The sequence below is a fragment of the Bombus terrestris genome, chromosome 2, assembly GCF_910591885.1.
Source record: "Bombus terrestris chromosome 2, iyBomTerr1.2, whole genome shotgun sequence".
NCBI classification, from domain to species: domain Eukaryota; kingdom Metazoa; phylum Arthropoda; class Insecta; order Hymenoptera; family Apidae; genus Bombus; species Bombus terrestris.
The window spans coordinates 15,947,452-15,974,408 of NC_063270.1; the positions used below are offsets into that span (position 1 = coordinate 15,947,452).

The following is a 26,957-nucleotide window of genomic DNA, read 5'->3' on the forward strand; positions in this document are numbered from 1 at the left end:
ATTTAAATGAATGATACTGGTGCAATATAATTAAATAAAATTTATTATGAATCAATACAACATTAGCATTTTATGCATATTACAGTATTATTACTTTTTATTTAAAAAATGTCATTAATTCAAATAAAATTGAAGGAGAAGAACTACTTCAATTCTAAGAAGACTATTATGTTGTAAATATATATGTACATATTTCATAAAATGTAAGTATATTTTTACAAATAATACATAAAATATTTATTTAAAATTTATTTCGTTGAGATAGATATAATGTATCAATATAATATATAAAACGTCAATTCATATTACGAAAAAAATGATGATATGGATTTGTGATTCTTATGAGAATTTAAAATATTTGCATTTAATCGACGTTTAATAGAATTGGTATCTACATCACTTGTACGTTCCTTCCTTTTTATATTTGTAGTATGTAATACTGAATTATTTAAGTTCCATTGCATACTTTCAGCCACATGAAAATCGCAATGTTCCTGATATTTTAATGTAGGTATCATTTGATAACATTTTAAACATTGTTTAGAAGGAACTTCAATTGAGTTAGATGAGTTTTTTTTAATTAGGAAATTAGAAATATCATTATCTTTTCTTCCTTTTGAAGCGTTGGTTTTAAATTTATTTTTTCCCTTCAACATTTTCACTAAAGTTTCTTTTGAAATATTCTTTTTATTTTCCGTTTTCATATATAATTTTGCTTTTTCTTGTAAATATGAAGGTAACAATACAACTACAGTAGGATCAATATTACTCAAATCAGGAAATATTTCTTCTAGTTGTATTATATCTTGTTCGTTAATCACTTTGTTATTTTCATTTAATTTTATATTTGAAGAAGTTGGTCCATTTTCTATTTCATTGTTTGTATACATTTTATCACTATTCTCCTTTATATTCAAGTCCAATTTTTCGTCAAAATAACTTTTCTCGTTTTTTACACTATCTTCATTTACATTTTCAAACTCAATATCTATATTTACATTGTCGTTTAACTCAATCAACCTAATATCATTTACATGTGTATCTTTCAAATTACTTTCTTTTGGGTTGAAAACATTCATAAAAAATGATTCCTTAAAATCATTTTGATCTAAGGGATCATTCAAATTAAAACAATTTGTCTTCTTTTCATAAAATGTTTTTATTTTATTTCCTTCATTTAATGAATTGATTAAATTATTTAATCTTCTAGAAGTAGGAGACCAATCTGTTTTGATATTACAACTTTGTTCACCTAATTGTGCACTTATTCTAGAACATTTTTCCCCAACATGTTTTAGTTTATTACTTGATGCATTGTTAATTTCATCACTATTAGAATCTACATTGATAATTTTATCGACATCTAAATCACTTTTTATTTTCTTAGTAGTATTTTCTACTGAATATATACTTTCTACTTTCGTATTTTTTGTTTGTGCATCTATTTTCTTATGAGGCTCTGATTCGTTTGATTTAAAAAAGTTCCGAAAATTGCCGCTACCTTTAGCTGGTATAAATTTACCAGCTGATATACCTAAATATGCAATTGGACATTGTGTTGACTTAGATATGATTTGTACACAACGAATTGCCATATTTCCTGGTTTATATGAATTTAAAGTACATGAACGTGATTGTGATACTGTAGCCTTATTTTGATAATACTGATAACATATTGTCATTAACGTTGCTCGTCGCTCATTTTCTTCAAGATCTTGTTCAAGACGTTCACAAACTTCTGCTGATAATTCACCAGCCCAATGTTCTAACTGTAAACAAAATATTATGTAAAGAAATAATTCACAATTTTCCTATGTACAAATTTTATTATGTACTTTACCACATCTAATGAGACAATAGCTTGTTTTCCTGGGAACTTTTTACATGCTCCAATTGATTTTGATACTAATCGTATATTAACAGGTTCATTGTCTATTCCTCGAGCAATATTGTATAACCATAATCTGAATAAATATATTAATATAACATAGTTTCAAAGTAACGTTTTTATACATTATTATTTTCAGAGAAATTATGAGTTCATAAATATACCCTGTTTTTTCATCAAATCGTTTTTGTAAATATTGCAGTGAATACTGTACTAAATCACCCATAACATTACAATTGAGAGATTCAACAACAACAGTTCCAAACTTCCCACCAAGATTTCTAACTTTTTTGATTGGCAATGTCGAATACAGAGTTGATACTGCAGTTGCAGGTAATATTGTTTGTCGATTTGGTTTATGCAATCCACATGCCAACTTAGCTAATATCTAAACATATACAATATTACTTTTTTTAATTAAATAGGTAATGAAATAAATGGTACACCTTTTTACCTTGTTTTCTGCAATACCAGCAGAACATCTAAATCCTGTTTTATCAAATATGTCAGCTCTTATTTCTTCAACTATAAGTCCCGCTATTGCGAGTTTTTGCGCTTCTATGTCTTCAAGATTCTCGAAAACGTTCATTATCCAAGTTTTTGTACCTTTACTTCTCTCTTCTAAATCCATACCATATAAAAGCCCATATCATATAAAAACATTATATACAAATTTATTTATAGTCATAAAAGTTTATAGTAATTTTTTCTTACCTTCATCATTTTTTCCAACTTCTGAATATCCTACTACAAAAGTATTTGAAAGCTGTGTCACTAAATGATTCAAAGAAATAGAATATGTAGACATCTTTTTACAAACCAAGTCAGTAATATCTAAATATGCTTCATCCACACTAGCACGTTCTATTATATTGCAATGTTTCTTTATAACATTAATAACTTCACGACCAGCACTTCTATATCTATACAAACATTTGTAATTCACCCACATTGTGTGTATATAAAAAATATTAAATGCATAATTTTTTGATATACCTTGATGTATCAGCTTTTCCACGAAGGCATGGTACACTAGCTAAAACAACATCTGGACATTTTTCTTTTGCCTCTTCACCTCTCATATGTCTTGTAACACCATATTCCCTTGCTTCATAATTAACAGCAATTATCCTATTTAAAAAATATTAGCAATATTTAGAATCTCTCTCTAATCTATTTACTTAAGTTATTTAAGTATAATTTATATTATCTAGAATATTTTACCCTCCTAATTTCCACTGATTGTATTGTACAACTGCAAGTGGTTTTCCAGCATATTCTGGTTGCAGTTTTGTTTCAACTTGGCAAAAAAAACAATCCATGTCTATTAAAACGACAACTCTATCGTTGCTTGAGTTTGCCATTATAAAATAAATTTGATCTATCAATTAAAATTATTTGCAATTATAGGTTAAAAACATTAGTATAATACGACGTTATTCATCTTGTATTCATTAAAATGAAAGTTTAAATTATATATATATTTGCAAAAACATCATTATTGTTTTAGTATTTTAAAAATAGGTTATAGGTATAAAACTTTTACATATAATCAAATTAGTACAAAGTTAAAAGAAAAACACAACCGCAATTTGACAGAGTCCCAAATTTAAATTTGTAACTAGATCATCGTTCCTAAATTCACATTATTTTGTAAGGATGGATTATAAATAGTCGTCTTTGTTTTGAACTGGTGTACGCCTGTGGCTCTCTCTAGCATGAATATTTTGTATGATAATAGGGTTAATTCTAGCGCCGCGAATTTAACTGTACAGTAACATAGCCGAAACAATGAACAAAAGCTATTTAACAAATTTATTGATTAATGACAAAATTATTTCTCAGTAACAACTGTGATTACTCTCGAATTTCATATTTACTTTCGTTACCATGATAAAGTGCTTTGCCAAAGCATAAATCGCTCGCTTTTTAATATTGTAAACTCCAATCAAAATAAAATTTATTAGCATTAATTAATAAGAGTTTGTCTTATTGGATAACAAATTAATAATAGATTATCATGTAAATTCAAGCAAATAAATGAGCCACTCTGCGACTCACAATTAAAGAATCGTTACAACCGTCACGCTGAGCTCAACATCTCAGTAAATTTCATTACAGCGTAAATCTTGTTAAAGTTGTCAATCTATTATAAATATTCAGTTTTAAATATAACTAGTCTTAAACATAAATTTAAACATCGAATTAGTTTCAAAATTGTTTGTAGTTGTAACGCGTGCAGAGTGCTCCAGTACTCCACTGGCTGCAACCACGCCAAATTCCCCAAATCTTGGAAAGGTCACGCAACATCTTTAATTTACGATATGCCATTAGTAATTTTATGTATAATCAATAAATTATTTTTGCACAGAAAAGGGAAATATATATTAATACAATAAATACGAAAATATATATATTACTGCAATGAATATTAATATTCAGAAATTAAGATCTAAAATTACATATTGGTTTCAAGTATTTTTAGAACACATAGTAGCTTATATTCTATGAATGTAGCATTAAGTATTACATTTACGAACGTAAAATACTTTACAATTATTGAAAATGTATATGTATACATCATAGAGGTTACAGATACATGTCAAGTTTTGGAACACCTTGATTCCTGCAAATACAACATACAATAAACGCGTTTATTTTTTCAAAATTTTATTCTCTGATTTATTTATACACAATTTGCGTAAGGTGAAGTACTACACTTTGTGATAATGCCAAGTAAAAAGAAAAAATATAATGCACGTTTTCCAGCAGTGAGTATTAAAATACTCTGTATAGTTTGGGAAAGTTTTTTACGAAAATGCACTTCATATATAAATTACATGTTTATAATTTGAATAAAAACAATGTAATTTACTTGTAATCTCATTTAAATTATAAAGAAATATATGTTTAAAAAGACCATATACATATTAATTTTTAATTATATGACTAACCTATCTTTACAAATGTACTTAGGGCAGAATAAAAAAAATTATGCAAACTGATGAAGAAATTGGAAAAGTTGCACAACCAGTGCCGATTATAATTTATATCCTTTTTAAATTAATAATAAGAACAATAATTTTAATGCCAACATAAGCCAGCATAAGAATTATTGTTGTTTACATCGTAGATCTTTAAGCCATTAATTATATATTTTTATTTTGAAAATAAATTCCTTAACTATTTCTATACCTAGAACATTAGAACTGTTTGTACATTCATTACTTACAAAATCCATGGAAATTACAAATGCTAAAAATGCCAAAACTTTGAGTCCTTCTCATATGTAAGATTTTTCTAAAATTAATTAAATCAATACTTGTTTTTAACTGATTTGTTGATCATTTTTGCATTAAATTTCTTTGCAGGAAACAATGTATTTTATCAGAGAATCGTTTTGATTTTTTAAAAGATTTAGTAAATTCTTTACCAGATGTATCAGGACCTGATGAGGAAGTACCTACACCACCTCTAACACCTGCTCCAATAAATACAAATGTATCAAATACATCAACCTATTTACCTACAACACAACAGCCAGATACAGGGTAAGTAAATAACTTACTTCGTATTTGTAAATTTTATATATATTCTTATATTTTTATAGATTTTCAAAGCAGGAGATGGGATTAACTACTAAAGTAAAGAAAGAAAATGAAAATGAAGAAAACAGTGATGGAACTGGAATATATAATCCAGGTACTCGTAATGAAATGGTAAAAAATACTGTACCTCAAGTTCCAGAATTTCAAATGTCTGTGCCTCCATCATTTCAAATTAGTCAACCTAATTTTTATACAGAAGTTAAACCTATGAATTTAAGTACAAATACAACAAGTGTAAATACAAATAATCAACCAACATCAAATTTTGCTCATACTGCTACTCTGGATGAAGATTATGATACATAGTTATTCATAAAATATTAGAAATACGAATTTAAAATTAAATTAAAACAATAATTAAAGTATGCGATCATATAATGTCACCAAATTTTATTCAGACAATTTATAATTTACATTATATGAACAGTTTTGTTACTTATATATATTTACTTCACTAATCATAAATTTTTATATTTTTGTATTTGTTCTGTTAAATTATAAATTTTATTCAGACTAGTTAAAACTACATATTTCCTATTTAAAAATATTTTGTACGGCTTGATTATCGTAAAACACTCATATTTTAAGTACTTTATATTCATGTATACACATCTATAATAAGTAACAATATTTGGATTTACACAGTTACTGTGTACTCCAAATATATATGCATTAAAGATAATCTAGATACAGTTCTCTTCTGTTTATACATTTATAAATATATGTTGTACATTTATGTAGGTACAAATACATTTACTTATTAAGGATGTAGGTAGTTAGGCTTACATTTTATAATTGGCAAAATTTTCTACTTGTACCTCATTTAGTTTATACCTTAGAATATTTGTGACTTGCAACATTATGTATGCAATAATAAGCTTTATAACTAAGACTTTTTACCTGCATAAAAATAAATTTGTATAAGGAAGAGGTGGTATTTTACATATATTAAGAAATATATTTAGAAAGATATCTTGCATATATTAACAATACTTAAGAGAATTGATTTTAAAGGAGTGGCATTGACAAATATTTCACGAGATATTTATGTAATTATATACTTATTTGAACATACATACGTTGCAAAGTTATATATTAAACATGATGACTGAAACTATTAAATTTCTCAGTAGTTCAATATATGCACAACAATTAGATAAGAATAGACTATTAAATTCTATAAAAACTCAATTGTGATATTATTTTATTTATATGAAACAAATTACACTTTGGTCATTCATTGGACAAATATATTAATTTTTGAAAATTTCTTACAAAAAGACATTATTATGAGGTGTTTAAATATGTAAATAATTAAACTTTAATTGCGTATTTTAAATCCAGAAAATGTTTTCTTAGTAAAATAGAATAAAATAATTGTAAATATCTTTATACAAAATACAAAATCTGAAAATATTGTATTTATGGTAGCATATTTAATATAATATTCGCACACTCGTTTAAAAATAAGAAAAATTGAACAATAATTATGTAAAGAGTGTTAAAAATTAGTAAAAGAATGCGTGCTATATATGCTTATATATGTGTATATTTATAAGAGTAATATTTTGTTTCATAAATTGCTTGTAAAGTGTGGTAAAATGTTTCAAATAAATCGTATCTATCTCAATAGTAACAGGATAACAATCAAATCACATGCATTTCATTATGTATACATAAATTATATACTATATATCTCTAGATACATATGTACCCTAAAAAATTTAGAAATATGACTGATTGCTGTACCAATTTTCTATTTTAAACAAGTAATCTGAATTTTTTAAAACTATGTCTAAACAATCTTTTATCACTAAATATTTATTTTCATATGTATTTATAGCAGAGAGGAAATTTCCTTTCTGTCTACAGTATTTATCTGATAGCATTAATCATAAAAACAGATGAATAGTGCTATACTTAATATTTCAATTAAGAATAAGATTAATTTAAGATAGTCTCAAATAATACTGATATGTAAATTTATTAATAAAAATCTTAATAGTGGCATTGTACTATTTATATATATTTAGTTATATTTATAAACAATATTAAAAAGTTTGTTTTAATTATTTTATTTTTTTATTATGCTTATGTCTTGCGAATTATATTTTATCAGTATTAAAAATATTAAAATTGTGTAAACAAAAAATGTTAGAATTAGCAACAGTATAGGAAAATTATAGAAAAATATAATATTTAATATTTTGGTAAAATTTTACAGACATATGTATAACTTTCGAAAAAAAAATTCTTTAGTAATTATTCAACCTTTGATATTCATCTAGACTAGAGACAATTATTCGATATCCCTAGACAAATGCCATTCGTTTCTAATTATAAACAATTTGTCTAAATCCCTTTAAAACATCTTTAATGTTAATGTTTGTTATGTGCATTTAATTAAGTTTGTGATTAAAAATACACAATAAAAAGTTAAGATACATAATTACAGATTTCAAGAAGGATTTTGTTGATAATTTAGCACACTTCAAGTGAGGAGAGACTTCTTATTGACATAATGTATGCTATTTGCACGTAATTTTTACGAATTTCAGTTATTAAATCTATGTTATTAAATTTTCATAAGAACTTAATAACTGTTATTGACATTTCAAGAAGATCGCTAATTTATTGCGAGTATACTTACTTGCAATTTTGTACAATGTCTTTCTGCAATATTTAACATCAACAATTCTTTCAAGAAAATTTGGAGATTAACATGTACTGAACTATTCTGTGACAAATTATAAAGAAATGTGATAGTGCTAAAATCTCGACTTTTTTAGGTAATACAATTTATTTAAAAATATCATTTAACAAAACCTTTGACCTGATGATTCACAATACACTTTTTTTCTTCTATTGTGAAGTATATCCATTCTTAGTTCCTTACTCATTGCCAGACAATATCACTAATAAATTTGTTCATTATCTTTGAACATTCTGCATTCTACAACTTTATTAATACAACAACAGAGTAGTAAATTATAAATCTAATTCAAAATATCATTTGTTTATATTTTGACTTTGGCATTGTTATTGTTTAGCATTTATGATAGATTAAGTAACATAATATTGGTGATTTTATCATTTTGATTCTATAAGTTGCAATATTGTTATTAGAAAAACATATTTGTTGCTATGTATTTTGCAAAGTATAATATATATTTTTACATAGAAAAGCATGAAGTTACTGATTATTATGTAGTTAATAAATAATATTTATGTGACAATAATATGTATTTTATTACATTTCTGTTTTTTGTTTGTGTAACCCCATATGAATCATTAAGGTGATTTGATATAAAATTAACCACACTTACTTGAAAATTATAAATAAGACATTTCCTATTTCATCATTCTTTTTTATATTTTGTAGTAATTTTTGGCTATGTGCTTAGTGTAGATCCAGTATATAGCAAATGTATTTGCTTATTAGGTGCGTTGGAACATAGGTAGTGCTGCTGTTCATCTCTTCAAGTATAGGTATCTCTATGATGTTTTCGTCAGGTCTTAGCTGCAATCTATCTTTTCCTAGTTGTCTGGGTTATCCACAGGATAACGAAGAATTAATACCAAAAATGGCTAGAGAGCCAATAATTCTTAATGTTTATGATATGGTAAGGACCTTTTAAGTTTCTTTCTAAAATATCGTTTTAATTTTTATTGATGCACATTTGTAATAAATACATTTCATGTTTCAGTATTGGATAAATGAATATACTACTCCAATTGGATTGGGTGTATTTCATTCAGGAGTTGAAATATATGGAACAGGTATATTTATATAATGTATTATATATATATATATATATATATATATATATATATTTCTTTTAATTCCATCTGAATCTATTAAAGTTGGTTGAATTATTTCAATCAATTTGCAGAATATGCGTATGGAGGTCATTCTAAACCAATTTCTGGAATTTTTGAAATCACACCGAGAGTTGCTGAAGAATTAGGGGAGCAATTTAGATATAGGTACAGATATTTTAGTAAGGATGCGTTCATATTATTTCAAAAAAGGAGTATATTTATTTTTCATCATCGTAGGCAATCAGTACACATTGGATATACAGATTTCACAGAAGAAGATGTAACTAGGATCGTTACTGAATTAGGAAAAGATTTTAGGGGTGATCGTTACCATTTAATGAATAAAAATTGTAATCATTTTAGTAGTCAACTTACACTTGTATGTATATAAAAATAGTATATAATCATTTATTAATTGATACAATGCTAATATTATATTTTTATTCTAAATTGTAGATTTTGTGTGGTCAAGAAATACCGGGTTGGGTAAATCGCCTTGCATATTTCAGTTCTTGTGTACCATTTCTTCAACGTTGTCTACCAAAGGAATGGTTAACGCCTGATGCACTTCAACATTCTCTGAATCAAGTCAGCCATGAAAGTACATCCTCTGAAAGTACGTCTTCTGATACTTCCTTGTAACATTTGGCCAATTTTTTAAAACGAAGAGATTTAAAATGTCATAGGAGTTACACCATTTAGAGAGTTTATGCGCAAAGGAAGTTTATCGTGACAGTAACTATATCGTCAAGACCATGGAATCCGAGAAACAAAACCGTCAAGATGAGGTACAAATTTCATATTGTACTCTAGAATTCCAGTGGTGATTTAATAATACTGAAAAAATGCCTTTCTTGCAACATGTCGTCTTTTAAATTCTGGACGGCAGTATACAATGTCGCGTGTGTTCTTTGTTGTATCACACAATCGAAATTTAATAGGTATACACTTAATAGATAATTACGTATAAAACAAAGGCATAAAGAGACTGGAACGTATTCATTTATTAGTTAATCACATTAATTTTTTAAGAAATTTTTTGTGAATTAGATTTTATACATGTAATATCTTTCATTTCAAATCGTATTTCAAAATTAATATTTGTAAAACATACAATTCGTTCAAATTATATTTTAGAATTATCAAGTGATGTTTTTCTAAACATTCAATAACCTGGTTTACTTGGATATTATGATTATTTATGTTATGTATACATGCGACGCCTCTCTGTACAGCTGCCATTAATATTGTTAGGAAATTTAAATGAAGAATGAATGTAATATACGTATATAATATATATATAATATAATATATATATATATTAACATTCATATAAAATAAATAAATTAAGAATAACTTACTTTTCATCTATGATTTAATGAAAATATGTTTTGTGCAAATACTTTTATAAGGAACATATTTATAATTTTATAATTAAAATATTGAGTCAACAGTTTTTCACTATATGGATATCACATTCCACAAAGGTGATTTTGAATTTTGCGCAATACAGAACAATAGAATTAATATAATGTTGTAATTTTGGAAGCATTTGCTAGATTTAAAATCTAATGAGTTCTTTTTAAATATTCATGACATACAAATCATTACTAATGTTACTAAAACTGTTGTTGACACCAAGTTTATAATGTTATATGTTGAAAAAAATGAAAAATTCATAAAGTTATTCGAATATGATATAAATACAAAAAAATTCTGTTGAATATATCATATTTGTAAAATATAACACAAAAAAACAAGTAACAATTAGTGCCAATTCAATGTTTTGTTAATTCTGTTTTAATGACTAATATTAGGAAGTGACATGTTGCATAAAATTCATAGATGTTATCAATCATAAAATTATTATATTTAATGTTAACATATGAATATCTTTCAATGAATTATTTATAGAACAATTTCGGATATATAACAATTACATCTAATATAATAATTAACAAAAATATTAATTACTCTTTATTTATATAATTATATTATAGAAAGCTTTTTTTGAAGTTAGATTTAAAATTAATTTGGATTAATAGAATTATTTAATATACTAATTTACACGAAATTACCAAATTTAAATTCGTGCGTTTCTGTACGACATATGTTTAAAAAAGAATGTCTTCTTCATATACATATATGTATTATATTAAAAAAAAAAGGTATTAAAAGTAATTAGTCATCATAAATATTTTATAGACCAAAACATGTTATGTTTTATATTCCTCACTGATAATTGTATTAATACAGAGTTATGAAATGAATTATTTATGCGATATAGAATATTAAAATAATGAAGCATATAAAGCACAATATACAATATAAGTACAAAAGCTTACGTATCTTTTTAAATGATCTTTTTTATAATGATATTTAGTTTATTGTTTCAGTAGGGACCTTTGTCTTACTGTTAATGATTTCATTTTAAAAAATAAATATTCTAATAATTATTATTTTGTTTTGTTAATTATAATAATACCTAAAATTGAGACCAGTTTTAATCATTAATTATATTGTACTCATACATCAAGTTTACTAATATAATTCTTTATTACAAAAAAATTAAGTTATTATTATTTCAGCAAAGAATGAATTTAAGAGAAAGGAAATATATTCATCTTTTATCATAGATTTTGTATGAAACAAAATATAAAACAAAAATTATAAATACTATGAAACCTACAAAAAAAATGTTTGTGAGGAAATCTTACAAACATAAGAATTTGGTTTGTTCTTACCATAATGTAAGTACTTCTTACTATAATGACACACTTTAAATAATATACAATGAGATACAATTCATTATTCAAAATGCAAATAATTGCTTGCAATTGCTTTTAATAAATATCGTAAATATAATGCACATATTAGTTATAAATAAATTCATAGTATAGAATACGCTAAACTAAGTTGCTAAAAAAAAGATTAATTATCAGGTCATTACATGCACTGGTACTAAACCAATGGGATACATAAATCATTATTAATTGTTACATAAAATATTCTAACAACTCGTAAAAAAGTAAACTATTGAATCATACAAATCTGTATATGCATACATATAACCATTCTATTTTCGTGCAGAATGCCAGTCGTACATTTTGATTATGCGTTAAAAAAAGCATAATTATAGCGCAGTTTTTACATGTTATAAAACGACGTACTCAAGATTTCAGTGTCATATATGTGCAGACTAAAAGAAAAAGAAGGAAAATGAAAGATTCGAAGGGTCTAAAATCAAATTGAAATTGAAACCTTATTTAGAAATTGAATTATTTACAAAAATATAAAATCAATGCTATACAAAGTGACTATTTCTTCGTATGTTCTATTTATAGACAAACTCGGTTTAGATACAAGGCAACATAAGACAAACAGACATATCTTTGATTTTAGAACCCTTAAGTAACAATTGCGGATAATAGACAAATCATTGAATTTCGTTGGTAAGTACAATAACACGTACATTGCTACAATTTATAAACATACGATGACATTTCTAGAATAGTTCTAGAACTCATTTTTAAACTTTATTTTATTCTGGTATGGACAGCAATATCTGTACTATTACATTCTTTGTCTGATAACATTAACACTTTTTTTCTTCTATTAACGGTTTCTTCTATATTTTTAATATAAGAATGTCAAACCTATTGCAGTCGATATATATTTCTTTTATAATTATATTTTCATGTCTTACCATTACACAAATGTGATAAAGTCGTTTCAAGTTTCTTTTTTTGGTATTATACGCATGTTATAGTTATTATGCTAACTTTATGTCCATCAACGATGATCTTTTTAAAGAGTTGGAACTTCGATTTTCATGTATATTTGTCATTGTTTTATGAAAATAAAAAAGAATTGCTCGGAATGTAGCGTATCAATATTTTACCGTAACATTTTCAATATTTCATAAACTTTTCGATACTTTTTTAAACTTTTTTCATTAAAATTCATTATAAATATATGTAAATTTAAATGCATGATTCAGCATTATTTTTTTACATGCACTTTATTTTCGTGTATGCAAAAATTGAATCCGTACTGTAATTATTGGCTCTTTGTTTTACTGTATGCCGTGTTTAGGGATATGAAGATAAAACAACATCTTCAATCCATAATTACTTGAATAAGAATGGAGCAACTCGGGATTCTTGACCGTTAAATGTTATTTCATATTTTAACTACTGGCGTAGAATCCTGAGATAATTATTTTGTTCTACCAACTCTTTTTTGTCCTTTTCTAGTATAGTTAGCAAATTTTTATAAATGTACATGAAAAATGTATATATTTTATACATTAAAACATATAAAACTTGTTATCTTGTTCTTATCTTTGTTGTAATTTCATTTGTTTTGTTCTAGTCTTACAACTATAGAAAGAACTAAATGTAACTGATTAATCATCAAGTAATACTTTTTTCAAAATTTCATAATAATTCATTATTCTTTTTTTTGTAAATTCAATGGTTTTTAAATTTTTTAATATAAAAGTACTAAAGATGTTGCATAGTGTAATCTTTTTTAACACTCTCTTCAAATTGTTGCAAATATAAATAAGGATTTCAGAATTTCATGGTTTGAAATAAACGATACTTAATCATCGTCGTTCCGTTTTCGTTTCGATTCTATTCTCAGTCATTATGCATTGCACTTGTTAATATTTGACTGACAAATTTTAAATACGTATATGTATTTAAAAAAAAAGAGTTTCCACAATGATATTTATAGCCTTAATTATAGAGAAAGCAGTACATTTATAAACGAGAAATCAGTTTTTGTCGCAGTAAGGACAAATCAATATTCAACATCACTCTTTTACTGTCACAAATATAATACTCATATGTCATGTAAAAGTATATAGCCGCCTTGCTTAATAGCTATTTATTAGCAGGAGCTTTAGATACATTGCACGATTATTTCTACTATTCACATGCTGAATAAAATGATGCACCTTACTGCATTATGACGCAATAGAAAATATTTAGTCATAAGGCATCAGATCGATTCACTTCCACTGAATTCATTTGTCACTAAGAATGACTAAGTATATAATTTACTTGAAACTATTATTTATACCTAGATTCAAAAGGTAGGTACGATAGATTAATTAGATTAATTTTTTATTGCTAGATAATTTGACTGAGATTTCAATTTTTATTAACTTAAGGTAATTCATTACGATGATCAATAATTAAAATTATGCAAAGTATTCGCATTAAAATTCCGAAAAAAAGAGGAAATTAAAATGATACCTACTTTGGTAATATATGGCATCGTAAAGCTGATTCAATGATTTCCGAACATAAATTATTTACAATTTATCATTACATAAACTGTAAATTCCCTTGTTAAATATATAACATGTTATAAGTTTTTGAAAATCAGAAAGTTATTGCAACATGATACCAAAATCAATGTTAATATATTTATGAAATCTTTGTATTGATTATTGAATTAAATAACTAAAACATGCAACTTCTTAATTCATTTGTATATACGAGTATTATGCCTTTTGTTAGACGTTTGTAATATAATTAACATAATGCACAAGGTTAGAAAAATGTATTGCACAAAATTGAAAAAAAGAAAGAAATAAATACGATAACTGTCCAGCTAAAAATCAAATACGGATGTCATTTTATGTAAAAATGTTATCATAGATACTGTAATCCTATTATTCAGGTAGTAGACGCGATTACAGTAAGTTATTAATGTTATGAGAAATGTTAAATTAATTTTTATGAATCATATGAAGATGAACCATGATCATGAGCGGGACTTGGTGGCGTCGATGGATTTGAACTGTTGTTTGAAGCTATTGAATGTCTAGGACTTCCACCAGAGGTGTGTTCCTACATTAATGAAAAATTGTATGTATTTATTAAACGTACGATTTCTCCAAACATTTTAGAACACATTAAATGTTCTCTATCTATATCATTTTTATATTTGGTTAATACTTTTAATAAGAAAAAAAGTAATACCTTGTCGTGTAAAGATGCGATGCTACCAAGAGAAAGTGGAGTATGCGATCGTAGATGCACAGATTCCGAATCAACTTGGTCCACAGGAGTACGGGGTAATGAAGGTGGAGTAGCAGTTGGTCGTGGCGGTGCCGGTCCTCTGCGTGATGATGTTGAACCTAAGAAAAGATTTTATATGTGATGTAAGATATCTCAAATAAAATTATATAACAGAATAAAATACAATACGATTGAGCATATAAATACCGTTATGCGGTGAATATCCGGAATTTCTGGATATATGAGAACTAAGACGTCGGGTATCGGAAGGTGGATGCCTAGGCGGCAGTGGCGCTGGTTTACTTGATGCTTGAATTGCAGGACTATACAACTAAGAAAAAAAATGTAAGTAGACATTTGATGTTTTTAGAAATACATAAAGATGTATTATACTCTTACTCTTTGTTGGCTGCTATGAAGATGAGAGCTACTGTGATGACCGCTATGTTGTTGATCAGCTGTTTCAAGTGTAGTAGGCAGGTCTAATAATCGTTGAATCTAATATAAAATATAAGACATTTATAAAATAGATGTATATCAAAAAATATATGTATTAACCAAAAAAAAAGAAACTTAAAATAACTTACCTGTATTCCATTACCCGGACCCATATGACTGATATGATTAAAATTCGTCGGAGCAGATATCATTTTGGAACGTCTATCAGTAGGACGAACAGCCCTATTTCCTTCTCTTAATGAAAATCTCCTTCGCGGTTTTGTCATTTGTCTACCACTTGCATCTAGTGGTGTTAAATTAAGTAGTTCTCCTATTATATTAAATCGAATATTGTATATTATATCTAATCACTTTATAGTTATGATTGTTGTTATATGAAGTATACTAACGTTGATGTAAATTGCTCAGAAAAATAACATGTGGCATATCGTTAATGACACAGGACGTTAAAGAACCTGAAGTATTCAGTGGTCGTGCTCGTTTCACATTAAGTGTTTGTAACCAATCTCCAGTTGTACAGTCAAACACATCAATGTGAGTCTCACTATAAACTAGCAAGTAGCCTTCACAATAACCTGTAACATAAAGTTATAATTGTTATATGCAATATATGTACATTTGTTATATTTGTACATGTAATATTTGTTATATTTGTAATATGTAATACGAGATTATAATTACATTTCGTTTTAACATGTTCCATATTATGCTTTAAGAATAATACTCACTAACTGCTGTAGGAACAGCAGGATACATAATTTCACGATCTCTACTCTTTCTGCCTTGGCTGTCAACATAAACTGCTAATGTATGGAAGACTAATAAGAATTCACCACGTGGCAATTCGATACAACGTAAAGCATCCACAGCACTGTATGTAAGAAAACCTAAGAGCGTATTCTCAGAATGGACCAATGCTAAAACATAAAAGTAAAAGATTTATAGGTCTCAAATTAATTCTGAATTTATTTGAAGTCGGATTTATATATTTACAAATAGGGTGATGGTCTCCTAAGATGCTGTAGATAGAAAATCCGGAAGGATATCCGACACAGAAGCGACCTTCAGAAAGAACTTGCAAAGTTTGTGCATGACATGATAACATCAGTTCACGTATACGTTTATGACGTGTTTTCGTACGCGTAATTTCATAAATAATGACTTGTGATGCATTCTAAATTAAAACAGAAAAATGACATTAAATATAGAAAATATCCATTACATTAATGATCCGATATTATACAATAACATATCTTACCTGCTTCTTTATGGCAACACACAAACAATAAGTTAGTGGACTGCGACGGACTATCCCGGTAGTTAAAGTTATACATCCTTTAGTTTCTGCAACTTTAATCCATTCAACTTCATCTCCATCCAATGCACGTACTGGGACCAGCCGTACATGACGTTGTTTTCCACTTAAAACTACTATTAATTGTTCTTCTGTTACATATTCCAGTAAATATATTTTCTTGCCTTCTCCTACTCTTGCAATTTCTAAATATGTAATACAAATTAGTCATAACAAAATGATTTTGTATACACACACACACATATATATATATATATATAGGATAGAACATACCGCTACGATCTAAATCTAAACAGAAGAGACCTTCTTCTGTGCCAATGACTAGACGATCTGGATCAATAATTGCTCCTGACATCACATTTTTAATGAGCGCCAATGTATTATCTAGTAATTCTTTTGCTCTAAAAATCTGTAACGTAAAAATAAGAACATAAATAAAAATGAATGAGATCGAATGATATCTTATTAATATATACATCGATATATTGTATTTACCGTTGTATTAGGAAGATTGTTTTTCTTTAATATTCTATGTAATTCACTTAAAGCAACTACCCACTTTGTTTTTTCACTTTCAGTGTCTGCAAGCATTAACGTGTGATTTCTTAAACCAGGTGGTTCTAGTAGAGATGTCGTTATCTAAATAAACATGAGATAAAAATAAATCCTGGAGGAATATATAATAAAAATACAACAAAAGACTTTAAGCATTACCCTAAATATACATGGAATATCTTTCTTTGTAGCATGTATAACATCCGAATCTCGAACAGAACTAACGCTAAATTCTTCATCCCGCATGTCCAAGACTTGAGACACGTAAACAGATGGTAATGCATTACGATCTGGTGAAATATCATAAAGAAATAATTTGAAGTCGCAAACCACCACAAATTGACGAACCCAGCCCTTCTTCACTCCACCCATTTTTGGCACTTTAACATATCCTTCGTAAGCTGTACCTATTCCTCGTGTAGGATCAATACCCAGTGGTCGTTTTGCTGGAAAAAGTATTTATTATTATGTTATATTAAAGAATTGTATCTTCAAAATAAATTGCACTAAATATGATTTCCTAAAGATAACTTACTTTGATCATGTGGCACAGGACACATCGATGGAACTTTATCACAACAGGGCATATGACATGCAAAGCCACAAACTTCACATACAACTCCTTGCCTGGTTAAACCTACCATCAGTGAAGTGCAATGATTACATTTTGTAGGTGCTGAAAATGTTCTTACTAAGAATTGGTGAGATTTTGGTTTTGGTTGAAGATTGGTTTGTCCATGAGATGTTGATGATTTATTGAGAAGTTCATGAGATAACGGAGATGTGGGATCCTAAAATTTAATATATATTGAATTTTAATATGTAAACACTTAATGTTATATTAAACTTAGAAAACAATACTTACAATACTGAGTTCAGATAAGTTGCTTTTACTGCTGGAGATACTTGGTGCTCGATTATCTTCGATATCGGCTTCTACACTATCTGCACTTCCGTGGCGTGTACTGCTTGCAGTTTCTTTCAAGAAATGTTCCAAATATGACATTTGAGATGTAGGACGTTCTAAAACTGAAATACAAAAAAAATGTTAAATTAATAGAATAAAAAATGGTAACATCTTTTTTTTTATTATAGGATGTTGAAATTATTTTTAATAATGTTAAACTAATAAAGAAAAAAATATCTGTAATACTTTTATCTATATTCTATTAATATATAAAGAATGTAAAAGTAAAGAATTATGTTTCTCTTTCTACAAGTAGATACATAAATCAATGTAAATTTCATAACATCTTCTTTTGAACATTTTAATATAATCACTGCACTGCAATTTGCACCACACAAACTCTGTTAAAATAGTAATCGTTATTATGCAGGTAAAGGTTGATTGTTTACCAGCAGAAATAGCAAGCATGTAATAAGATGTACTAAAAAGTCAATCAGTTCAAACAATCTAAAGGCGAAAACATTCAGACACAACATACCTGTTAATCATTTAATTACAAAACTGAGTGATTATCAGCTACAACAATTAACAAAGGACAACCATCACCTAAAACGATGAAAAGCTACTGACACTATCCTTAATTGGGGGATGATTATTTTCAACATACAAGAAACACATAACTGATTTTCACAGTAATTGAAATTAAAGTTAACATAGAGCTATGTTTTAAATAAGAACAATCTGATACATTTGACGCTCCCTTTCAAAGAAAAACATTTAATGTTTCATACAATTATAATCATAAAAAACATAGCACTGTGTTCTGTAATTAGCATCCCAACTGACTAGTCAATCAAAATCGCGTTTTGTTGCCACTTCATTTACCGGGTGGCGATACGATGGCGACGGCATTCTGACTGATGAATGTGTTGACGGGAACGAATCTAGTTAATAAGCGACATGTCGTGACGCGGGAAGCACGCATTACTGGTAGGGGTGACGACGGCTGATGTACGATGATGCGTTGGGGTTTGGTGCTAACGATGTTTGGAGATTTTCTTGACGTTTTGCTGGATAGGGCAGCTGTCACAAATACAGTTTGAAGATGAGCAACAAGAGGCCCCAGACACAGCTCGTTACGCCAATAAACAGAGGCACTTTGTAGTCTAGAAATCAGAATCGCATACCGTACCGGAGAACCGAATTACTATGCTGGATAGGTATCCAAATAGTAACGATCTCTATTATTGGTAAAGTAAGTATTGGCAATAACTTTTATACTTAGTATATTACCTAAGTGAAGTATTATAGTGAAATAGTTAAATATATTACATATAATACAGACAAAATATTTTGTTAAAATATTAAGGTCAACCTAACAATGTCAGAAAACATCACATTTTAAAAATCAAGTGCCTTATGTTTTTTTAAGACAACAACTGAATTATTCCGATACACATATATTCAATTTTCATTTGTGCCAAATACCTATGAATTATAACATATTTTAAAAATACGTGCATTTTTTGTAATATTATTAAAATATTTATATGATCAATTATAATATATATATATATATGACCATAAAATGATATTATTACATATATATATATATATATATATATATATATATATATATATATATATATATAATAATATAATATACATATATATATATGTATAATGAATTGCACTTTCATATTTGTAACTGTTTTAAAATACATTAAAATATCAGTCTAGAAACACACACCAACTCTTACTATTCACATTTATAAAAAAAATTAAGAAAAGAAAAAAATAACCACACACTGACTCACACCAATATAATATCAAGCCATTAATTAAACTAATGCAAACTACAAGAAATAGATGGTATTCACATATAGTTATACCTCTTAGAAATTCTATATTTTACTATTAAAACTAAAGAGATTATTAAATCATACCTCTGGCTATAATGACTTGTAATTTTAGTTATAATATAAAAGTAATATACTACGTAATAATATAAATATGCAAGTGCAAAGAATCATGTACACCATTCATGCATCTTCACAACAAACTTTTATTATTTATGTTAATTAATATATATTCTTTATTAGATAAGAGAGACAAAAATAAGAGTTAATAAGCAAATCTTAAGAATTTATATTGAGAAGTATGAATGCTATATATGATTCCTGCTATATATTTTATATAACAATTTTTTGATTCTGTTGACCTTTTGCTATATGCATGCAAATTTGAAATTAAGAAAAACAATCTAGCATATTTATATAAGAATTCATGTATAAAAATTTCTTGTATCACACAATATTTAAATCACATACGGTATTATATATTTAATAAATAATATTTTGTATCTATTTATGACGAACATTCTATTCTATTTATTACGAATTGTATATATAAATCATATACTCCGTACCACAACATATTAAAATAATACAGAATATTTTACAGAATATGTAGAACACCGAACAGATATATTCACCGCCTAAACAACGTACGAGAGAGATTAAAAGATTTACAAATTACATACACAGCATGTATCGCAGCAGTTTGTATAATAATAGTTCGTACAGAATTTTTATAAAAACGTAACAATAAAATTTTTACGAAATTTCTTTTTGTAACAGTGCTATATGAAATGTACTTACAGCCATCGCCTGTGTCAAGCCTCGCTTGCAATTCTTTTATTTGCATTTCTTTGCGTTTTATCTCGTGCGTGAGTGTATCGAATCGTTGTCTGAAATCTCTTAATTCCCTGTAGATACACAATGATTTACCATTATTAAATTATATCAGTGACATTTAGAGAAATAAAAATATTTTCGTCATTAAAATTTATTTTATTTATAATATATTTAAATTAATTACTTTTGAGCAGCAATTAAATCTGAACGCGTCTTTGTAAGTTCTTCAGATATTGCTTGCTTAGCTTGTATTTCACTTTGTAAAGAACTTTGTAAGTTCAAAAGCTCCATTTTGTCAAGCTTTTGTGATCTACGATTTCGCCAATTTTTATCTGCCATTGTAGAACCACTTCCTACACCACCTACACCACCAGAATGTTTTAAAAATTCTAATTCTTCTGTCATTTTTGTTGCTAACGCCTAAAATTTGTTAAGCACAAAATTAAACAGTTCTTGAGATACATATCATACTATAATACTAATGATCATCATTAATAAAATAAATATAGGTAGGACAGACCTGTAAGTATCCTCTAGCATCTTTCTCATCAGATACCCACTGAATAATTTCGGTAATCTGAGCTTCCCATTGTGCAATAGCTTCCTTCTTGTTTCTTAGTTCCTCATATTCTTCTTCTAATTGTCGCCTTTCACCTTGTATTCTATTAACACTATCGGTAAGAGTGTTAAGTTCTAACATAAGTTTTTTGTTTTCTTCGACTAGCATAATTTTTTCTCTTTCATGACGTCTGTTTAATTCATTTATAGTCTCCTCACTATCAGTGATATTTTCTAATCTTGCATTATCTAATTTTTCTTTCGTTAACTGGACTTCCCTTTCCAATAAATCTCTCCTTGTTTCAGCTTCATGCAATTGTTCTTGGAGACTACGAATTTCAAGATTGAACCTACCTTGTTGTTGGTTCAAATTTTCATTATATTGAACTTCGAGTTTCTCCACTTCTGCTTTTAACCTATTAATTTCTTGTGTCGCTAATGCATGATTTGCACTTGCATCATTTCCCATAGACCTTTGCCTAATTTTCTCTGTTTCTTCCTGCATTTGCTTACAATATTCTTCGCTACGTTCTCTTAGTTTTCTTTCTTTACTCGTTTCAGCCATGGCCTCTTCCACTCGATTCTCTAATTCTCTACGTAACTTTTCCGCTTTTCTAATGTCATGTCGTAAGCTGTCAACCTTTTGCATTACAACCTCCAATTCTTCTTCTTTATCTCTGACTTGTCTAGACAATTTTTGTTTCTGTTGTCTCAATTCCGATAATTTGTCTGTAACTTCGGTGTATTCAGCCATTGCTAGTTTACGTTGTGTTAATGCATCTTTCAATTCTTTATCTTGAAGTTTAAGTTTCTCCTGGACATCTAACTTATCTTTAATGGCTTCTTCCTTTTCTGATCGAAGAGAGCGTACTAATTTTTCTAATTCTCGTAATTTTGTGATATCACCGTTATCTAAGTTGCGTAATTCACGAGGGACCTCCATGGATTTTAACTGTGATTCTAATTCTAGAAATTTATAAAGAAATATTATGAAATAATAACATGATTAAGTATTCATATATTTTTTACAGTAGTACATATTTAGAGATATATATTTATACCACAGTTGCGTTTAGTAAGTGTATTTATTTCATCCTGAAGTTTTCTTGTTGCATTATTAGAATCTGGTGATATTCCTGGGGAAGAATGACTCATGCTAATTTGTTTTTTTAAATCTTCAAGTGCTTGTGTCAGTTGTGCATTTTCTTCCTCCAGTATTTGCACACGTTTATCCTTTTGAGTTATAACAGACAAACAACCCAGATCAGATATGCAACTGTAATTTATAAATACAAAACCATATTAAGTACGCTTCTTTTTAGGAACATAAAGAAGTAAAAGATGCTACTTACCTTCCTTGAGTGAAAGTAAAGCCAACAAACGGTAAATGAAGTGCAGAAAACGCAGAATTTGCTGCTGGTGGAACAGCATCAGAACTGCGAACATCTGTATCATCAACATCAAAGTTTGATGTATCTGTTGGTGAAGAAACTTCAGGAATGTAAGGTGCAGTACTGTCTCTAAGAGTTTCCCAGTTTACTCCTTCAAACCATGGATGTTTCTATGTTATATAATTAGAATTAATTATATTAAATTTAATTTTCTATTTATAACCACATAATAATATAATTTTTAAGTTAACACATTACATGTTAATACCTTAAAATCATCAATTCCATTTTGACCTAGTCTAAATTCTGAACTACATATTAATTTCCTCATTAAATCCTTAGCTTCTTCAGAAACTTCATACATGTCATCTGCTGGGAAGTCAAAGCAATTCTGAAATTAAGTAAAATACACACATTAATGTGTATAGTATATATGTATAATTATTATTATAATATCATTGTAACAACATTTATAAGTATAATTCAAATTACTTAATAACCTTATGGTTCATAATTTTTCCATAAGTTTCGACTAGAGATTCTGCATAAAATGGTGTTTCTCCATATAACATTTCATACATGCATACTCCTAAAGACCACCAATCACATTCTGGTCCATATTGTCCTTGACCATCTTCCATTGCCTATATGAATTTCAATGTATTCTTTTTAACATTCATAAGTAATAAATATCATAAATTAGTAAAATACAAATTATTACTACATAATTTATAAATTATAAAAATAATAATTATATATAAAATAATATGGAAATATAATTTTACCCTTAAGATTTCTGGTGAAATATAGTCTGGTGTGCCAACAGCAACATTACTTTGTGCAGTGCCATCCTCAAACAATCGTAAACAAGATCCAAAATCTGCTAATCTAATATGACCATTTGCATCTAACAAAACATTATCAGGTTTAATATCACGGTGTACATAACGTAAGTCATGTATGGACCCAATAGCCAGAACCATTTCAGCTATGTAAAAACGTGCCATATCTTCTGGAAGGCGATCTTCAAATTTGCTCAATAGTGTTAACAGGTCTCCACCACAGTAATAATCCATGACCAAGTACTACACATTATTATTTAAAATGCATAAGACATTTTTATGTTCATAAATGCTTCTAATTGTTATTAATGTTTAGAAGAATTACCAAATTATTGTCATCTTGAAAGGCATAATGAAGATTTGTGATCCATCTACGATCACCATACACCAGTACATCTCTCTCTTCTCTAAAGTATGCAGTTTCTGCACGCTTCAACATTTCCCATTTGTTCAAAATTTTCATTGCAAATACTTTGTCTGAACCACGCATTCTTACAACACATACTTCACCAAATGCACCTCTACCAATAACTTTTACTATTTCAAAATCCTCCCGTGCCAATTGCAAACTCTTAATGCAAGTAGCCACTGGTTTCACTACAAAAATATATATGAATTTTTTGTAATATGAAATTATAAATTTAAAAAAATACACATATATTATGTATATATAATATACCAAATTCAATAAAATCTGAGACAGTCTTTTCACGTCGTAAGGAAGAATTACAACATTCATCATATAAGACAAGTAAAATATCAATAAGTGTCTCAATAGAAAATGTGTGGCCTATTCTTCCTTCCCCTTGTACAGGACCATCAATAAAAAGAGATTCTAATTGGCGCAACCTTCCTCCTATGCCTATGAAAATAATTATTATTTAGTAATAATAATATTATAATATAATAATAATATGTTTAATGACACATATTTTGTTACAAAAAGCTGTTATATATTTGGGAATATACCATTGATTGCAAGTCCCTTTGGCATAATATCAGGAGGAGGTTGATTATATTGGTGTTGCGACGAATCTGACATGTCTCTTTTTCGAAAAGGTTGCCTCTTACCAAAATTCTTGGATACTATTTCTGTCATTCTTAATAATATTGTTCAATAGTATTTTAAACCACCACATTATGATGTGATGACTATCCTAAAACATTTAATATTATTATTTTTTATGCATAAAATTTAATATAAATCTATAATTAATCATATATTTTATACTTCCATTAAAGATAATGAATTAAATATTTAAAATATTGTCATGTCAATCATTGTCAATAACTCTGTACATAACACATTTGCTTTTTATTAATTTAATCTCTCTTTATTTCACTCAACCAAATATGGATATGGATTCATAATTTGTCAAATGTTTTATTTATAAATATGAAAGATGCAACTAAAGATATCTTAAACAATTAAAAAAATTTTTTGTTATACTACATTTTTACAAGTATTCAAAAGACCAATTAAAAAAATATAAATACAAACAGTATCTACAACAAGTATAATTGTATACTAATCATTTACCTTAAGAAGATAATTTCCAATAGACATATCTAAATAGGATCACTTTCACTGTTTAAACATTAATTTTGTTTACAACCGTGCAGTGATCGTTTCCCGTTCATGTTATTGATATATACCAGCACGCTTTGAGCTTCTTTTACTCTTATGCAAAGAATGTCAAAAATCAATTCCCTTTAACTTAGCGTGGTATATATGTCCACACGCCACTACGTGTAAAACAATCGAGTTTCATTTAATTCATCATCGGCCATCGTGCCGGAATTACTCACGTCGGAAATTACGTAACTGCTATAAAGATAGCCAAAATATTTGGCGAAGAAAACACGCAACAAGAGAAATACGTGTAAATAAAATGTACAGACAAAAATAGTGCAGCGGGGTAGGGCACCGCATTCGCGATCAACGAATTCAACAAAATCACCAAGACAACTCGTATCGTTCGAAGAAATCGGTATTGTATAGTAAGACTATACAAATACTTCTCGTTTAAATATTAATAATTATAAAATGAAACGTACATAAATTTTAAAGGGCCATTGTCCCAATTTCTGATATAACCTCGTCACGGCACTACACTCTCATCCCCGACCAAAATTTTTGTGACGTAAAATTCCTATCGCATGTGAGAAAGATGTTTTGAGTGAAAGGCTTTTTCTTTGCCAATCCGGACCGCTTGCTCAAACGATTCGAGCATATCTGCCGAAACGACGCGTCCCGCTATAATATTGGTTTAATTGTTTATTATGCGCACCATTCGTTTATCACAAAACATCTTGCATGGCCACCTCCAAACCCCCAACAATTTGGTTGACCCCCTAGCAGGCCCCATATAGAAAAAAATATGGCAGTCCTACGTCATTGAAAATACCTATGACAAATCAGCATATAGATAGGTCCTACCCTACAATATGAAAGATGTAATGACAAAGCGAGTTCACACAGTGATCATTTGTCAATTGATCAGAGTATATAATTTTCTTCTTTTCTTAAACATGCTTGTCATATTCCAGAAATAATTAAGATTGAGAATAAAAATTCCTATGCAAAAATTAAAATAATACTGTATAAGCTAATTGGTCCGAAATAAACGAAAAAAGATTTATATACTTTTATACTTTTAAAGTAAAATTGAAATCTGTAAAATATAAAACTTATATTGCTTATAATTAATCACTTTTTCAAATCTAATTTCAAAATTTGTTGAACACAAATCACAATCCATTATTCCAATTCATTATTTATTCCAATCCAATACTAGTTTTTAATATTTAATAAATTTTCTAATGATACTTTATATATTAATCTATAAGCAAAAAGAATCATATGTCTATTACTATAAAT

The 26,957-nt window shown here is 27.7% G+C and overlaps 4 protein-coding genes across 12 annotated transcripts; 2 read left to right on the forward strand and 2 right to left on the reverse strand.

Annotated features, from left to right (window-relative positions):
* Positions 1–25: 25 nt before the first annotated feature.
* On the reverse strand, positions 26–3,514 carry LOC100646939 (DNA polymerase eta). The gene is made up of 7 exons (XM_003393874.4): positions 3,113–3,514; positions 2,885–3,019; positions 2,603–2,811; positions 2,343–2,509; positions 2,053–2,276; positions 1,841–1,964; positions 26–1,769 (listed from the first exon to the last, which is right to left on the reverse strand). Exons 1-7 carry the CDS (start codon positions 3,250–3,252, stop codon positions 306–308), a joined length of 2,463 nt encoding a protein of 820 aa, XP_003393922.1. The 5' UTR covers positions 3,253–3,514; the 3' UTR covers positions 26–305.
* Positions 3,515–4,413: 899 nt separating this feature from the next.
* On the forward strand, positions 4,414–7,148 carry LOC100647056 (dr1-associated corepressor). Its single transcript, XM_012320223.3, has 5 exons — positions 4,414–4,659; positions 4,865–4,937; positions 5,084–5,177; positions 5,260–5,439; positions 5,499–7,148. The coding sequence occupies exons 1-5, from the start codon at positions 4,618–4,620 to the stop codon at positions 5,800–5,802; spliced, it is 693 nt and encodes a 230-aa protein (XP_012175613.1). The 5' UTR covers positions 4,414–4,617; the 3' UTR covers positions 5,803–7,148.
* Positions 7,149–7,814: 666 nt separating this feature from the next.
* LOC100647491 (deubiquitinase DESI2) lies at positions 7,815–11,777 on the forward strand. 5 transcript variants are annotated; one of them, XM_012320229.3, is made up of 7 exons: positions 7,815–8,285; positions 8,939–9,119; positions 9,204–9,276; positions 9,390–9,483; positions 9,556–9,697; positions 9,775–9,934; positions 10,005–11,777. In XM_012320229.3, the coding sequence occupies exons 2-7, from the start codon at positions 8,994–8,996 to the stop codon at positions 10,049–10,051; spliced, it is 642 nt and encodes a 213-aa protein (XP_012175619.1). In that variant the 5' UTR covers positions 7,815–8,285; positions 8,939–8,993; the 3' UTR covers positions 10,052–11,777. The 5 variants fall into 5 exon arrangements, with proteins under 5 accessions (XP_012175619.1, XP_012175623.1, XP_020724044.1 ...); XM_012320233.3 differs by having other exon boundaries at positions 7,815–8,019; XM_020868385.2 differs by lacking the exon at positions 7,815–8,285 and adding an exon at positions 8,303–8,479.
* On the reverse strand, positions 9,701–26,729 carry LOC100647370 (serine/threonine-protein kinase Genghis Khan). 5 transcript variants are annotated; one of them, XM_020868384.2, is made up of 27 exons: positions 25,617–26,729; positions 25,046–25,233; positions 24,756–24,938; positions 24,402–24,673; positions 24,020–24,319; positions 23,735–23,878; positions 23,503–23,625; positions 23,196–23,404; positions 22,905–23,119; positions 21,806–22,809; positions 21,470–21,705; positions 21,250–21,356; positions 19,475–19,672; positions 18,548–18,711; positions 18,218–18,473; positions 17,842–18,128; positions 17,623–17,766; positions 17,401–17,536; positions 17,071–17,312; positions 16,806–16,986; positions 16,541–16,729; positions 16,202–16,387; positions 15,941–16,122; positions 15,753–15,851; positions 15,561–15,684; positions 15,315–15,472; positions 12,146–15,182 (listed from the first exon to the last, which is right to left on the reverse strand). In XM_020868384.2, the coding sequence occupies exons 2-27, from the start codon at positions 25,173–25,175 to the stop codon at positions 15,069–15,071; spliced, it is 5,583 nt and encodes a 1,860-aa protein (XP_020724043.2). In that variant the 5' UTR covers positions 25,176–25,233; positions 25,617–26,729; the 3' UTR covers positions 12,146–15,068. The 5 variants fall into 5 exon arrangements, with proteins under 5 accessions (XP_012175618.2, XP_020724043.2, XP_012175614.2 ...); XM_012320228.3 differs by lacking the exons at positions 12,146–15,182; positions 19,475–19,672 and adding an exon at positions 9,701–9,928; XM_012320224.3 differs by lacking the exon at positions 19,475–19,672 and having other exon boundaries at positions 25,046–25,228.
* Between the last annotated feature and the right edge of the window lie 228 nt (positions 26,730–26,957).

Coding starts and splice junctions, on each gene's coding strand:
- LOC100646939 (XM_003393874.4), bottom strand. CDS start 3,252: ATGGCAAACTCAAGCAACGATAGAGTTGTCGTTTTAATAGACATGGAT. Junction 2,277..2,342: donor CTGGTATTGCAGAAAACAAG/GTAAAAAGGTGT, acceptor GTATATGTTTAG/ATATTAGCTAAGTTGGCATG. Junction 1,965..2,052: donor CGATTTGATGAAAAAACAGG/GTATATTTATGA, acceptor ATATTTATTCAG/ATTATGGTTATACAATATTG.
- LOC100647056 (XM_012320223.3), top strand. CDS start 4,618: ATGCCAAGTAAAAAGAAAAAATATAATGCACGTTTTCCAGCA. Junction 4,938..5,083: donor ACCAGTGCCGATTATAATTT/ATATCCTTTTTA, acceptor CTATTTCTATAC/CTAGAACATTAGAACTGTTT. Junction 5,440..5,498: donor ACACAACAGCCAGATACAGG/GTAAGTAAATAA, acceptor ATATTTTTATAG/ATTTTCAAAGCAGGAGATGG.
- LOC100647491 (XM_012320229.3), top strand. CDS start 8,994: ATGATGTTTTCGTCAGGTCTTAGCTGCAATCTATCTTTTCCTAGTTGT. Junction 9,277..9,389: donor AGTTGAAATATATGGAACAG/GTATATTTATAT, acceptor ATCAATTTGCAG/AATATGCGTATGGAGGTCAT. Junction 9,484..9,555: donor GGGGAGCAATTTAGATATAG/GTACAGATATTT, acceptor TCATCATCGTAG/GCAATCAGTACACATTGGAT.
- LOC100647370 (XM_020868384.2), bottom strand. CDS start 25,175: ATGACAGAAATAGTATCCAAGAATTTTGGTAAGAGGCAACCTTTTCGA. Junction 23,405..23,502: donor ATGGAATTGATGATTTTAAG/GTATTAACATGT, acceptor TATATAACATAG/AAACATCCATGGTTTGAAGG. Junction 15,183..15,314: donor TCGCATCTTTACACGACAAG/GTATTACTTTTT, acceptor TCATTAATGTAG/GAACACACCTCTGGTGGAAG.